The sequence below is a fragment of the Theropithecus gelada genome, chromosome 3 (genome assembly GCF_003255815.1).
Source record: "Theropithecus gelada isolate Dixy chromosome 3, Tgel_1.0, whole genome shotgun sequence".
In the NCBI taxonomy this organism is placed as follows: domain Eukaryota; kingdom Metazoa; phylum Chordata; class Mammalia; order Primates; family Cercopithecidae; genus Theropithecus; species Theropithecus gelada.
The window spans coordinates 172,772,051-172,788,515 of NC_037670.1; the positions used below are offsets into that span (position 1 = coordinate 172,772,051).

A 16,465-nucleotide genomic window follows, 5' to 3' on the forward strand; every position below is an offset into this window, starting at 1 on the left:
GCAATGGGTGCAGCTCACTCAAACCTTTTGTGAAAGGGGAGCACACAGGCAAGTGGGTGCCGCAGCTGGGGTGAATGCTTTTGGGCTCTGGTCCCGCAGCAGCTTCTAGGGGTAAGCTCTTTTAGCAGTTGCTATCTGGGGATGGCTAAGTGTTAGCCAGCTCAGTGGAGACAGGGTGACAGCCTTTTACCCCCTGCCCTCTTGGTACTCAGGTCCTTGGTCTGGCGTCCGAGAAGGATCAGGTCACAACGGTTTTATTGAGTGATGGAAGTGGCTCTCAGTGGGATGGGGAGCCGGAAAGGGATGAAATGGAAGGATAATTCTCTTCAGTCATCCTGAGCCAAACTGCTTTCCAACTGTCCAGTTGCCTCTTCAACATTCAGATGCTGCTTCTCCTCTTGACGTTCAGCCACTTGTTCTCTTCTCTCCTCTGCCATGCTGCTCTGCTCCTCTGCCAGTGGAGCTTGGGGTATTTATGGGTACAGGATTGGGGGGCCTGGCAGGTCAGGGTGGTTTTGGAAAAAAGCAGCATTTGGGTGGGAAAACAAGGCTGTGTAGTTCTCATTTAGGGCTGTGGGCTCAGGTTTGTGGGTGGAACCCTTGCCAGGGACTCCACCCTCTTCTACCCAGTATTTCCCTGCCTCCTGCCCATATCACCTATACCTAGAATGTTGAGTTGGAAAAGTGACCCCAGGAGGGAAGGGCCAGGAGAGAAATACAGCTCAAGGGGGGCCTTCTTCACTATGCCCAGGAGTTCAGATTGATACCCAAAACAATCCTGTGATATTTTTAAATGTTCCTCTCTAGCGCTTGTCATTCTCCTTGCATCATCTCAGGTAACTCCTTCCACTATTTCCATATGTTCTGCTACTGTTTTTATTGGTAACCTCAAGGGAAACAGGAAGAGGTCTATGAGTATCTCTTAAGCATCTACATTTTTCTGCAGCTTTGTGGCCAAGGATGCAACACCATAAGACAGGCTTTGAAGCAGAGAGAAACCATGCTGTGGTCTACCAACCATGTCACCTGAGCCAGAAAAGCAAACCATTCACGGTATTATGAATATCACACAATAGAATAGCAACAAATTACCACTGTAATTTTTGTTTGTTTGTTTGTTTGTTTGTTTTTTGAGACATAGTCTCACTTTGTTGCCAGGCTGGAGTGCAGTGGTACAATCTCAGCTCACTGCAACCTCCGCCTCCTGGGTTCAAGCGATTCTCCTGCTTCAGTCTCTTGAGTAGCTGGGACTACAGGCACACGCCACCACACCCAGCTAATTTTTTTTTTTTTTTTTTTTGAGAAAAAAATGCACGCCACCATGCCCAGCTAAATTTTTGTATTTTTAGTAAAGATAGGGTTTCACCATGTTGGCCAGGATGGTCTCGATCTCTCAACCTCATGATCCACTTGCCTCAGTCTCCCAAAGTGCTGGGATTACAGGCGTGAGCCACCATGCTTGGCCTACCATTGTAATTTTTTAATCACCATACTTAATATATTTTGAAGGTACATATTGTTTAAAGAAGGTCATGACGGGGCAGGGAATAGGGGAAGACAAAAAGGAGGTCAGGAAATTTCTGCATTTATCAAAAGGAGACAGGAAATATGACTCACTCACAAAGTATCCAAATATCTAGTAAATATCTCCACCTGGGTGTCCTCCACCTGGGCACCTCCAACTCAGTATGTCCAATACAAAACTAATTAATTCCTCATCACCTAAAAGGGCTCCTCCTTCCATAGTGCCAACCCAAGCCAAACTGTCTGCAAGCGGGACCTCCTCAACCCTTCAACTCCCTGTCCCTTTCTAGCCTTCAAAAGGCAGGGTAGAGATTGTTGACTTTGGAATGAACCCTACCTGGGTTCTAATTTTGGCTAGACTGCTCACAAGCTTGGTGACTTTCTAGAAGGATATGGACTAAATAGTGTCCAGAGAAGAGTAATGATAATGTCAAAAAGTCTGGAAAAGATGGGCAGTAATGTGCAAGTTTTCATTCCTGAAAAACAGCGTGTGGTCTTTGAAGGGTGTCTTGTGCCAGGGAATTGTGTACATTCATAACCAAATCTTCCTGTGCTTATGGTTTGTGGGTGGCATATCAGGCAATTTACTGTAAATGGACAAGTTCATAATTGAAACCACATCCATGCTTCAGTATATTATCTAGACTATATAAATCAAACTGTTCAAGGATGCATGGAATAAACAGACCATGTTGGACCAGGAACTTCTCATTAGCTAGAGAACTTTATTCTCCGTTTTGTCTATTTTATTGTTCACTGCGTATCCTCAGCACTTGGAATGAAGTCTGACATATAGTAGGCATTCTACAAAGATTTAGTGAATGAGTGAATGAATACATTTGTCACATCTACTAATAGTACTTCTCTGAAGATTCAGGTTTAAAAAAGAAAGCCAAGGTTTTTATTATATGTTTTTATGTAAACCAGGTTTATTCCCATAGGATAATTTTAGGATTAATCTTATATCTGATGATAAGCCTAATAAATGAAAGATCTTTGCATTCTTGGGCTGACATTTGGGATTGGGAATGTTAATCCATGCTACCTACCCTAGAAGATCCTGAAGGGAAATGGGAAAGTGAGCTGATGGGAAAGTAGCTGACTACACCGTACTGCGCGTTGGTTCTCCCCATTTCCCTACCTAGCTAATTGGATTTAGGATTGGACCAATTTGGCCGGGCAAGGTGGCTCACACCTGTAATCCCAGCACTTTGAAAGGCCAAGGCAGGAGAATTGTTTGAGCCCAGGAATTCAAGACAAGCTTGGGCAACATAGGGAGACCCCATCTCTACAAAAAATAAAAAATTAGCCAGGCGTGATGGTGCACGGCTGTGGTCCCAGCTACTCAGGAGACTGAGGCGGGAGGAACACTTGAGCCTGGAAGGTCCAGGTTGCAGTGAGCCATGATTGTGCCACTGCACTCCAGCCTGGGCAACACAGCAAGACCAAATCTTAAAAAAAAAAAAAAAAAAAAGGATCAAGCCAGTTAAAACAAGCAAAAACCATCAGTGGTCTATTTTGCATCCCCCAGTTAAAGACTTGGGGGAATATGAAATCCTTGAATACTCAGAGTTAAGTTTGCTTTCATTTGTAGCTTTCTTAATGTCTGTGCTTTTTACTCAGATAGTTGAGATAATTTGGAATGTAAAGTATAATTTTCCTCATCCTAAACAAGAATATCAAGTCTAGCCAGGTGCAGCGGCTCATGCCTGTAATCACAGCATTTTGGGAGGCCAAGGTGAGTGGATAACTTGAGGTCAGGAGTTTGAGACCAGGTTGACCAACATGGTAAAACCCCGCCTCTACTAAAAATACAAAAATTAGCCAGGCCTGGTGGCAGGTGCCTGTAATTCCAGCTACTTGGGAGGCCAAGGCAGAATCACCTGAGCCTAAAAGGCAGAGGTTGCAGTGAGCCGAGATCACACCACTGCCTGGATGACAGAGTGAGACCCTTTCCCCAGCTCTCACCTCCATAAAAAAAAGAGAATATAAAGTCTAAAAGAGAAAGGATTAAATCACATGTGTTGACAGAATCTGGAATCTCCCTTTTTGGTTGCCGTATTTCCAAGGGGAGAGGAGGAAAAAGGGCTCTACCTGCTTTTTATCATTATCCTGGATAATCTTGGAAGTCCATAGCCCAGGAATATATTAGTGTTAGAAAATGGAGTATGTAGCAACATTCTCCCTGAATCATAACATAAACCTATTTGCCTATTTGAAATGTGTACACATTTCATTGTACCAAATAAGTACTTCTAAATTCTTTTTACATTTAATTGGTGCCATCCAGTAGCCAGAGCTTGCTTTAGACTAAGGTGACCTGCTTCTATTGGAAGATTTACCTTAACTTCTCCAACAGAAGACCAACAAATGTGAATTGTTTCTGAAGCTGGATTAGGTCCTATGGATGACAGAAGATAGATTCTGCCTTTTCCGGGCTTAAAATTTGTTTTATCTTAGAGAAATACCTAAATATAACACAATTGATTCTTATCATTTATAATAGGGAAAGAAATAGATTCACTAGGCAGTTATATTCTTCTCAACTGTTTTGAATTATTACCCCCTTACAAACTCCTGAAGTGTGCCAGTGGTCTTACTACAGCCATGAAAAATACAAGTTTGAAGGAATGATTCCTTTTTAAACTTTTTAATACTGTAGCTGTAAAAAGCTCATCTACAAATATACTGAATGCCACCAGTTGTGCATGGGGTTAAAAGTGGATGGGAAGCAGATTTCAACCAAATGTAAGAAACATTCAAATGCATAAACTCGTCTGTCTGTGGAACTAGAGCCAGCTCAGGGAGTTCTAGGATTCTCTAATATTGCTCCAAGTGGTAAGTCGTGTTTATCTAGGCCTTGTGCAAACAGAAACAGCAGGTACAGGGATGGAGGCTGTTGTGATTCTTTTGTGAGACAACGGCAAGACAGGGTCCATCAGATATGGAGATTTCATTTGGAAAAACAGTAAGTGTTAACGAATTGTATGGAGAAATAGGTTTCAAATTATTTGGGATCAATATACTTGACTCTGACACTTGACTCTTTCTTTCTTTCTGTACAGCCAGTGCGGATTTTCCATATAATCCAGGACAAGGCCAAGCTATAAGAAATGGAGTCAACAGAAACTCGGCTATCATTGGAGGTAGGTGATGTGTAGAGCAGGCTCATGTGGGGCTACTCACCTATGGAAAGCAATAATTGTCAATAACATAGTAGTCTAGGAAAAAGTTTTCTAGATTTTTACATGATTCATTTTGTTGTTTAAATAGTACACAAGATTATGAATTCTGATATGCAGAAATATAGTAAATGTGGCCAGACACGGTGGCTCACGCCTATGTAATCGCAGCACTTTGGGAGGCAAAGGTGGGCAGATTACCTGAGGTCAGGAGTTCTAGACGAGCCTAGCCAACATGGCGAAACCCCATCTCTACTAAAAATACAAAAATTAGCCAGGCATGGTGGCTCACACCTGTAATCCCAGCTGCTCGGAAGACTGAGGCAGGAGAATCTCTTGAACCTGGGAGGCAGGGGTTGCAGTGAGCCAAGATTGCACCACTGCGCTCCAGCCTGGGCAACAGAGCAAGACTCTGTTTTAAAAAAAAAAAGAGAGAAAGATATAGTAAATGTAACATGGCTACTTTTTTCTTTTTTTTAGATGGAGTCGTGCTCTATCACCTAGGGTAGAGTGCAGTGGCGTGATCTCAGCTCACTGGAACCTCTGCCTCCGGGTTCAAACAATTCTCCTGCCTTAGCCTCCCTAGTAGCTGGGATTATAGGTGCCTGCCACCACGCCTGGCTAATTTTTGTGTTTTTAGTGGACACGGGGTTTCACCATCTTGGCCAGGCTGATCTCGAACTCCTGACCTCGTTATCCACCCGCCTCAGCCGCCTAAAGTGCTGGGATTACTGGCATGAGCCATTGCGCCTGGCCTAACCTGGCTACTTTTTAATGCCGGCTTGTAAAAAACAAATGGTAGTGGTAAGCTGGACAGACTCAGTATATGTAAGGAGGTAGTAGTGATCATAGCCAGGACATTTCTTTATCCCCTCTGATCTTTTTCAGTCTCATCCTTTTGCATCCCAAATGGTCCAGGATAGCATACTATAAAAAATGAAAAGGAAGGCTGGGCACAGTGGCTCACACCTGTAATCCCAGCACTTTGGGAGACCGAGGTGGGTGGATCACGAGATCAGGGGATCGAGACCATCCTGGCTAACATGGTGAAACCCCGTCTCTAAATACAAAAAAAAAAATTAGCCAGGCGTGGTGGCGGGCGCCTGTAGTTCCAGCTACTTGGGAGGCTGAGGCAGGAGAATGGTGTGAATCCAGGAGGCGGAGCTTGCGGTAAGCCAAGATCACGCCACTGCACTCCAGCCTGGGCGACAGAGCAAGACTCTGTCTAAATAAATAAATACATAGAAAAGAAAAGAAAAGGGAAATGCCAGTCTGGTTTCAGTTATCATAATGCAAATTATCAGAAAATTACTGGAGATCATTATTTTAAGTGAAATAAGCTAGGCACAAGAAGACAAATATTGCATGTTCTCACTGATACACAGGAGTTAAAAGATTTGAACACATGGAGGTAGAAAGAAAAACAGATAAGACTGGGAAAATTGAGGAGGAGGAGGAGGAAGGAGAATGAAGAGAAGTGGGTTACAGGGTGCAAACATACAGTAAGATAAAAGGAACAAATTCAGGGTTTGTTAGCAGGGTAGGATGACTATATCTAACAAAAATGTATTATACTTGGTTGATGGGCCCCTAAATACTATGACTTGATCACTATTCCATATATACATGTAACAAATGTTCTCATGTATCCCATAAATTTGCACAATTAAAATTTAAAAATAAAAATGTATCAGAAAATTAACAAGCTGTAGCATCTAAAATATTCCAGTGTTTTCTTCTCACCAGGGGCAGCTACATAATAATTTGACTCTCCTAAGATAGCTGTTGAGCCTCATGCGTAGATCAATATTGACATCCCTATTGCCATCAATATCCCAATCCTCACTGTTTTTTGCTTTTTTTTTTTTAAATCAACTTAATTGAAGTATAATGCATACCTATAAGTGTAACAGGTCCCTAACTTTTTTTTTTTTTTTTTTTTTTTTGAGACAGTCTCACTTTCCGTTGCCCAGTCTGGAGTACAGTGGCATGATCTCAGGTTTAGTAGAGACGGGATTTCACCATGTTGGCCAGGCTGGTCTCAAACTCCTGACCTCAAGTGATCCACTCGCCTCAGCCTCCCAAAGTGCTGGGATTATAGGCGTGAGCCACTGCACCTGGCCCCAATCTTTTTATAGTTTGTGGTTGATTTGTCCTATCTAAAAAGTCTGCCTACCCAAAAGTTTTAAAGATTTTCAGCTTTCTTCTAGAAGTTGTATCGCTTCATCATTTACCGTTAGATCTTTAATCACTTCAATTTGATGTTTATAAATGGTGTGATGTTTATAAATGGTGTGAGAGAAGAGTCAAAGCCAGTGTTTTCCAAATGAATATCTTGTTATTCCAAGACCATTTGTTGAAAACAAAAAAAAAAAAACTATACTTTTCCTCAACTGAATTTTCTTGGCACTTTTTTTTAAAGCAACTGACCATATGTGTGTGTGAGTGTCTATTTTCTAGGCTTTTTGGTTTGTTGGTCTATATATCTTTCCTTACCCAATACCATGCTTGCTTTATTGTTGTATCTTTTTTTGTTGAGATGGGAGTCTCGCTCTGTCGCCAGGCTGGAGTACAGTGGCACGATCTTGGCTCACTACAACCTCTAACTCCCTGGTTCAAGCGATTCTCCTACCTCAGCCTCCCGAGTAGCTGGACTTACAGGCATGCACCACCATGTCCAGCTAATTTGTATTTTTAGTAGAGATGGGGTTTCACCACGTTGGCCAGGATGGTCTCGATCTCCTGACCTTGTGATTCGCCCACCTCAGCCTCCCAAAGTGGTGGGATTACAGGTGTGAGCCACTGCGCCCGACCTGTTGTACCGTAATACAAAGTGTTGAAATAAACAATATAAGTTCTCTAATCTTTTTTTGTTTTTCAAAATTATTTTGGCTATTCTATGTCTTTTGCATTTCTATATAAATTTTAGAATCGGTTTACAAATTTCTACCAAAAAAATTGGCTATAATGTAGATTGGGATTGTATTAGACCTATAAATGAACATCTTAACGATACTTAGTATTTCTATCCTTACATGGTGTATCTATACATTTATTTGTCTCTTCAGTTTCTCTCAGCAACGTATTGTGGTTTTCAACGCAAAGTCTTGAACAACTTTTAAATTTGTGCAATTACTATTTTATTAATTTCATTTTCTAAGTGTTTCTTTCTGGCATATAAAAGTATAATTGATCTTTTATATCAGCCTCATATTCTGTGACCTTGCTAAATTTGCTGTTAGTTCTAATAACTTTTTTTGTATATTCCTTAGAATTGTCTACCTAAACACAAGCATGTTATCTGAGAATAATGAGATTTTTTTACTTGTTTCTTTCCAGTCTATATCCTTTTATTGTTTCATTGCACTGGGTAGGATTTTCAGTACAAAAGTGAATAAATGTTGAGATTTGACAATTTTGCATTGTTCCCTATGTTAGGGGAATGTGTTTGATCTTTCACTATTAAATAGGATATTGGCTGTAGGTTTCCAACAGATGTCCTTTATCAGATTGAGAAAGTTTCTTCTACTCATAGTTTACTGAAAGCTGTATGATGAATGAGTATTCTAAGTTTTCCAAATGCTTTTTCCACATCTATTTAGATGATCATACTGTTTTACTCCTTATTTGCTTAATGTGGTAAATCACATTGCTTTATTTTTTAATGTTAAACCAAACTTGCATTCCTAGGATTAACATTATCCTAATATATGATCTTTTTTACATATTGCTGGGTTTGATTTACTAAAATTCTATTTAAAAGAATATTGTGGCCGGGCGTGGTGGCTTACGCCTATAATCCCAGCACTTTGGGAGGCCAAGGTGGGTGGATTACCTGAGGTCAGGAGTTCAGGACCAGCCTGGCCAACACAGTGAAACTCCATCTCTACTAAAAATACAAAAATTAGCTGGGCGTAGTGGCGGGCGCCTGTAATGCCAGCTACTTGGGAGGCTGAGACAGGAGAACTGCTTGAACCTGGGAGGCTGAGGTTGCAATAAGCCCAGATCATGCCATTGCACTCCAGCCTGGGCAACAAGAACGAAACTCTGTCTTCAAAAAAAAAAAAAAAGAATATTGCTCCACAGTTTTCTTGTAATGTTTTTCTGGTTTTAGTATCAGGATAATGCTGGTCTCATAAAATGAACTGAGTAGTGTTTTCTCCTCCTGTATTTTAAGAAAGATGTTTAGGATTGGTCTAATATCATTAGGTAATGTTTAATAGTATTGTTCGGGTCTTTTAAATTTTTGCTGATTTTCTGTTCAATTGTTCTATCAGTTACTGACAGAACAGTGTTAAAATCTCCAACTATAATTGCAAATTGGTCTAATTCTCCTACCAGTTCTGCCAGTTTTTGCTTCATTTATTTTGTACTTAGGTTAGGTTTATACACATTCGGAATCATTATGTCTTCTTGATGAATTCACCCTTTTGCCATTATGAAATGTTCTTCATTTCTACTAACAACCTTGTCCTTTGTCTCATATTAATGTAGCTATTCCAGCTTACTTATGATTATTGTTTTCATATCTTTTCCTACCCTTTTACTTTTGACCTGTATTTAAAGTTCATGTCTTGTAGACATCATATAGTAGGCATCTTTTTTATCCACTCTGTCTCTACTTCTTAATTGGAGTATTTAGATCAGTTATATTTACTTCTATTTTATCTAGTCTGTATTATTTCATCCAGTATTTTTTTTTTTTTTTCCTTTTCAGACAGAGTCCCACTCTGTCACACAAGCTGGAGTGCAGTGGCACGATCTTGGCTCACTGCAGCCTCTGCCTCCCAGATTCAAGCGATTCTCGAGCCTCGGCCTCCTGAGTAGCTGGGATTACAGGAGCGTGCCACCACACCTGGCTGATTTTTATACTTTTAGTATAAGAGACCGGGTTTCACCATGTTGGCCAGGCTGGTCTTGAACTCCTGATCAAGTAATCCACCCGCCTCAGCCTCCCAAAGTGCTGGGATTACAGGCGTGAGCCACCACACCTGGCCTGATCCAGTATTTTTTTCATTTCAGACACTGTGTGTTTCACCTCTACAAGTTCCACTATTTCATTTTTTTCCTCTCATTTTGATCATATTTTCCTTTAAACCCCTGTGCACATTTCTAATAGTTACTGTACTGTCCTTGTCTGCTCATTCCATGCTCTGTCATTTCTGAATCTCCTTCTAATTGACTGATGTTTCTTCTGGTCAAGTGACATTTTCCTACATTTTTTTTCTCTGAATTATTTTTCTCTGCAGCTTGAAGTTATTTAGATGTGCTTTAAAGCTTTTTCAGGACAGATCTAGGGTAGTCTTTATTCTAGGCCTATTTTAGCAAACATCTTCAGCATGACCATTCTATAACTGTATTAAATGCTCTGATTGTTCAATGAGGTCTCTTCAATGTGGTTGGTTGGAACATAAACGTCTCCCAGCCCTCTGAGCGCTCTGGTTTTTGCCTGGCCTATGACTTTCATTCTGTACATGCACACGTTAGTGTCATTCTGACACAAATTCAGAGACACTTCTGTGCAGAGTATTAGGGTTCTTTCTATACACAGCTTTGGCACGCGCTCTATCTCCCCTCTCCATTCAGGGAAACCACTGTGCTTTCCTGTGCCGCCCCTCCCTACATTGCTGTCCAAAAATTGCTGGCAGCCAGAAAACGAGGAAAATTGTAGGACTCCTCCTTTTTGTTTCTCTGTTCTCAGACATCATGGTTCCATTCTGCCCGTTTTCTAATGTCTGAAGACTGTCATTTCATTGATTGTGTCCAGTATTTTAGTTACTTTTGGCTGGAAGGGAAGTTACTCCTGATTTTCCTGTTACTCCTTCATGGACAAAAACAGAAATCTTACTTCATTTTTGTTATCTTTGTTGTTTTGGAGTTTGTGTTTTATATGGGAGAGGGCTGTGTCTGAGGGAGCTGTAGTGAAATGGGGACAGTGATGGAGGGATACCCAAGCCCCGTCTAACCTCTGTTGCTTCTCCTTTCTCCACCAGGCGTCATTGCTGTGGTGATTTTCACCATCCTCTGCACCCTGGTCTTCCTGATCCGGTACATGTTCCGCCACAAGGGCACCTACCATACCAATGAAGCGAAGGGGGCGGAGTCGGCAGAGAGCGCAGACGCCGCCATCATGAACAACGACCCCAATTTCACAGAGACCATTGATGAAAGCAAAAAGGAATGGCTCATTTGAGGGATGGTTACTTGGCTATGGGATAGGGAGGAGGGAATTACTAGGAAGGAGAGAAAGGGACAAAAGCACCCTGCTTCATACTCTTGAGCACATCCTTAAAATATCAGCACAAGTTGGGGGAGGCAGGCAATGGAATATTCTTGAGACTGATCACAAAAAAAAAAAAAAAAAAAAAAAAAAAAATTTAATATTTCTTTATAGCTGAGTTTTCCCTTCTGTATCAAAACAAAATAATACAAAAAATGCTTTTAGAGTTTAAGCAATGGTTGAAGTTTGTAGGTAATATCTGTCTTATTTTGTGTGTGTTTAGCGGTGTTCTAAAGACCCGTGGTAACAGGGCAAGTTTTCTACATTTTTAAGAGCCCTTAGAACATGGGTATTTTTTCTTGAGAAAAGCTGATGCACCTACATATGGCCCCAACATTCTCTTCCTTTTGCTTCTAGTCAACCTTAATGGGCTGTTGTAGTAACTAGTTCGTGTTCATATACTATTTCCTTTGATGTCCTATAAGTTGGAAAAGAAAGGGGCAAAGAGAACCTATTATTTGCCAGTTTTCAAGCAGAGTTCAATCTATGCCAGCTCTTTGGCCTCTGGGGTTCCTGACTGATAACAGCAGTTGAAGCAAGAGAGTGCATGGCACCTGGTGTGTAACGACACAATCAGCACAACTGGAGAGAGGCATTAAAGAACCAGGGAAGGCAGTTTATATTGGGGTTGTTGGTTTTTCATTGAATTCTACAAGCTAATATTGTTCTAATATGTAGTCTTAGACCAATTCAATATCTGTAACTATCAGCTGCAATACCATGGTGACCAGCTGTTACAAAAGATTTTTTCCTGTTTTATCTGAAACATACTGGATTTATATATGTATAAGCGCCTCAATGGGGTATTAGAGCCAGATGTTATGATTTGTTTGCTCTTTTTCTTTTAAAGTTGTAGCAAACGTATGGATAATTTCTAGTGAATGCATAAATTAGGTTGCGCTTCTTATTTTGCTTTAAGTCTCTGGTAGTTTTTCCACCCCTGTGATAAAATCCTAATAGACCGTGTCCTATAAATGGATGCAACACAATAAAGTTATTACGGCTGTTACTCTGGATGATATGGAAAACACTGCCATATTTTAAATCAACTACTCCACGTGTTTTTCCGTGCAATCACACTGCTGTGATTCAGGGATCTTCTGAGATGAACACATTTGAACCTCAAGTTCCTCACAAACCCTGGTACCTGTTGCTTCTCAGACGATGGACAAGTGTAGTTAGTCACACCTCTTAGTTTAATCTGAAACCTTGACCCAGTTGTGTAACAAATAACTCATTGATTATATTTAAAAATAATACACTTCATGTAAACAAATGGGGACAATGCATCCAAAAATAATCTTATTTTTTAAACAGATTATACAAAAATTATTTCTAGAAAGACTACCATTTGTGATCATTATATTTCAAGCCTCTTATACTTAATAAGCACTTTTTTAAAAATCTTGAGATCCCACCATTCTGAGGAATTAAATATGATCACTTTTTCCTTCTTTGCCTGGGAGAGGTTAAGAGGAGGTTTCAGAGGTATAGATGCTATTGTTCTGATGGCCCGGCTCAATAAAATGGAAATTCTAGTTGGTTAGAATAATGCTTTTTTTTTTTCAAGATTCTCAGTATGCCTAACTTATTGGGGCATGTCAGTTTCTTGGGTAATGGAAAACATTACCTAGAGTTGCTAGTGGCACATTACACCAGTACACAGCACATTCCAAAAGAGACATTGGACCAGTTAATTCCCATGCAAGTCAAGGTAACAGAACAAAAGGGAATCCTGATGCCCTTTTACCATTGCTGGTTGAGCTCAGGCACTGTCATGGACACCCTTAATTTTAAAAGGTTTTAATCATTCTCTATAAAATACATTTAAAGTGGAAAAACATTTAATATCACTAAATATCAGAACAATGTAACATTTACAAATGAAATATTGAAAGCAAAGGCTGTTTTATTTAGCCAAGATGACTACCATTAGGAGTTACTGTATGTATTGTTGAACGCAAATTTTAAACATAACATTTTAAAAGTGTTTCTGATTTTTAAACCTGGTTTACAGGTATTACTCCTGCACTTACCAAATAACGCCCGATGGAAATTTATTATTTCTTGCAATTCCCACGATAGCTCTGTTCATTATGCATTGTCAACACTTTTCCTTTTTTCCCCAAAATGAGTAGGGGATTAAAGTCACCCAAAACAGCTTCTGCTACTAAAATGTTCTCATCCTTTCTCCTCCCGCAAAAGGTGAAAAATGAGATCCAATCCTCTCACCAAAATTTCAAACCTAGGACACTGGAATGACTGCAGGGATCAGTGGTTCTCCCATATCACCATCAATTAAGACATATAGGATACTGTCTCTCTCTTCAAGAGGGTTACAATATGGCCATCAGACAGGAAACCAAAAGGTGGATAAAGTATTAAGTAATTAAGTGCCAAATAAATGCTGGAAATCTTGACCTCTTCTTGGGATTATGAGTTTAACAAAAATCCCTACATCTGCTTATGAAGGCCATATCCAGTACATTTTAAATGGTAAATAATATATTTATGTGAAGAAAAGGAATTAAGTCTTTCTTCCAACTCTCTCCCTGGACAGCCTAACACAGTGCAGCCTCGATAACCATGACATTCCCACCCAAGCTCTCAGTGCCTAATCCTGCTTTGTCATTCACTTCTCACACAATCTTGACATCTTATATTCCAATACATTATCAAGCAAGCACAAGTATATTGGTAGTAGCCTCTTTAAATAATATGTATAGACAACAACAACAACAAAATAGGCTGTTCTAAAGTTTCAGGGAAAGTTAATGGCGGATTTAAGGTTGTGCAGGAAACATCTGTGTGTGAAGCAAATATCGATGTTTTGGAAAGATAGGAGATGACTTTGAATGAATGCAAGGTTAGTGCGACTCTAAGCTCTCAAAATAGCAGACTCCCTAGAGTTCAAGAAAGCTGGTCCAGGAGGTTGAAAAAGTTGTTTTATTGTTAAATTATTTTCTGGCCCTTCTTAATATTTAAAAATATATTTCCCCTTGTGGCTTTCAACCAACTGCTCAAAGAGACTTGTTATGTGGAAGTTTTCATTAAAGAGCTGAAAACAAGAATTTAGACAGCCTTTACTAGAAAATGTCCTACTGTCCTGCATTTGACAAACAAGCATCCTTTACTAACAAGAACAGGAATTCAGAGGCACAAGAAAAAGCAATGGCATGAGCCAAAGAGTCTATCTTAATATTACTTTTGAACATCTGCTGAGCAGCCACCATAAATGCAGACTGAGAGCTGGGCACAGACAGAAGCCACTGGAAGCACTTCAGGAACAAGCACACAGCTATGGGACTTGAACATGCAAGTGTTCAGGTCGCGTCAAGAAGCTTTTCTTTCCTTCTATGATGCAATCTGTTCTTTTCGATCCTACTTTTTTCTCTCTTCCTCTCCTTGCCACACTATATCCTGCTCTTACGCAGCAAACATTTTAATGGCCCCTTTATGTCTCATGCCTCCAAACAACACTGAATTTGAAACCCCCCCCCCTTTTCTTTTCACCACTCTGTTGAGCAATTTTCCCAAAAAAAGGCAGCAATTATTAAGCTTAATTCAAGTAAGCCAGTCAAAGATAGGTCCTAAATTGCTAGTCCCAATAGAACCACCTGATCCTAAACCAGTGAGAAACAAACAGTAACAATGTCCGCCGCTGACTTCAGCTAAGAATCAATGGCCCCTGCCCACCTCCCCCCCAACTTTTCTTTCTTTTGAGACGGAGTCACACTCCGTCGCCCAGGCTGGAGTGCACTGGCGCCATCTTGGACTCACAGCAACCTCCTCTTCCTCTCGCATTCAGGCGATTCTCCTGCCTCAGCCTCCCAAGAGCTGGGATTACAGGCACTCGCCATCACACCCGGCTAATATTTTTGTATTTTTAGTAGAGGCCGGGCTTCACCATGTTGGCCGGGGTGGTCTCAAACTCCTGACCTCAAGTGATCCGCCCACCTCGGCCTTGCAAAGTGCTGGGATTACGGGTGTGAGCCACCGTGCCGAGCCAGCCCCATTTTTTAAATGATGATTTGATAAGAGTGGACCCTGAGAATTAGCTGACCGCATCCCCTTTCTCTCTCCCTGCCTTGGTGTGACCCTCCCTGTGTGACCTTGGTTAAGTCCTCGAACTTTTGTCCCGTATTTAAGATGGAGCTGTTTTACCTACTTCATAAGACAGTTGCAAGGTGCCATTGATTCTTGACTGCAAAATACCCTGAAACCCTTATATGAAGGCTTAAGTCAACGGAGCCTAGTGGAAGATTTGTGGCTTGTGGTTGAAAGTCACATCAAAAGACAAATGTGGCCACGTTCAGGAATTGGAGACTTACTGGCATGGCTCTACAACTGCTCAATTATTAATCATGCAGACTAACCTGTCAACACTGGGAGATGCAACATAGCAAAAGGCCAGAGAAATTAGAATATTTTGTGCAGAAAGCCCTAAATTCTCACCTGAATGTAACTTATAGCTCCCTTACCTACTCTTACACATGCCTTCCCAACATGCTAGACTGGCTTATACATAGGCCAACACAAAATACAAACGTGACATGTTCATGTAGCCTAGTGGCTCGGTGCCTATTCTCCATGTATCTGCATGGTAATGTTGGAAACTTTAAGTACATTTCTTTCACAGCAGTTTTCTTCATAAGTGGTATATAAATCTCATATTCAATGAAATGGGGAAATCACGTTGAGAAGTTGGTTTGTTATCTCTCATTGAGCAAAGACTGGCAGGAGATAATAAAAATAAATATGGGCACACACGTATTAATATACAGCACGCATTTACAAGTTTATTTTCCAGATAAAATTGTGGTATAAGAACAGTTCTACCAAAACAGTCTGCACCATTTCCAAGTCTCAGTTAATTTACAGCAACTGCTGCTTTTGGAGATGGCTGTGAAAATATGGAAGTTCCTCTCAAGTAGGCCAAGAAACAGTTCTAGATTTACTGATTCTAAGTTTTATTTTGTCAAGTTTTTAAAATTTTCTCAGTGAGCATGGTGACTGCAGAGGTTAGCGTTGTGAAAAGCTGGGCTAAATATTCTTTCTGTAAAGTCCAATAGGATTCCATCCCTATGAAATAACACAAAATTTCACTCTCTAAAAGCAACAGCATGTAAACTAGAATGAAAAAAGGAAATTATGTACGTATGCCTAATATTCTTTGTGAATGTCTTTCATTTAACTAAAATTATATTAGAAACCAGATTGATAAATAAAAATTTCAACATAGTTTTAATTATCCTAAAAGTGATTCTTCGTGTTTTGAACCATTTGTTTCTCTTAACGGCAATTTTCAACCTTCAGCAAAAGTAAGTTCCAAGCACTGAAATATAAGCCTACTGAGAATATCATCTTTCCACAAGCTGTGGAGATATAGTCACTCCTGAAAGACAGCTCTGATTTGGATATGTCCATGGTTAACTGTCTGCCACAAATACCTCCCTGTAAAAAGAGTTTTTCTTGAAGT

General features: G+C 40.4%; 1 protein-coding gene across 2 annotated transcripts in view; it reads left to right on the forward strand.

Annotated features, from left to right (window-relative positions):
* CNTNAP2 (contactin associated protein like 2) overlaps nt 1–16,245 on the forward strand; it is a 2,276,620-nt gene extending 2,260,375 nt beyond the window's left edge. For both annotated transcript variants that reach the window (XM_025380223.1, XM_025380224.1), the window contains 2 exons: nt 4,590–4,670; nt 10,700–16,245. In XM_025380223.1, the coding sequence (XP_025236008.1) occupies nt 4,590–4,670; nt 10,700–10,899 (281 nt within the window). In that variant the 3' untranslated portion in view covers nt 10,900–16,245. The remainder of the gene's footprint in view (nt 1–4,589; nt 4,671–10,699) is intronic.
* The last annotated feature ends 220 nt before the right edge of the window (nt 16,246–16,465 follow it).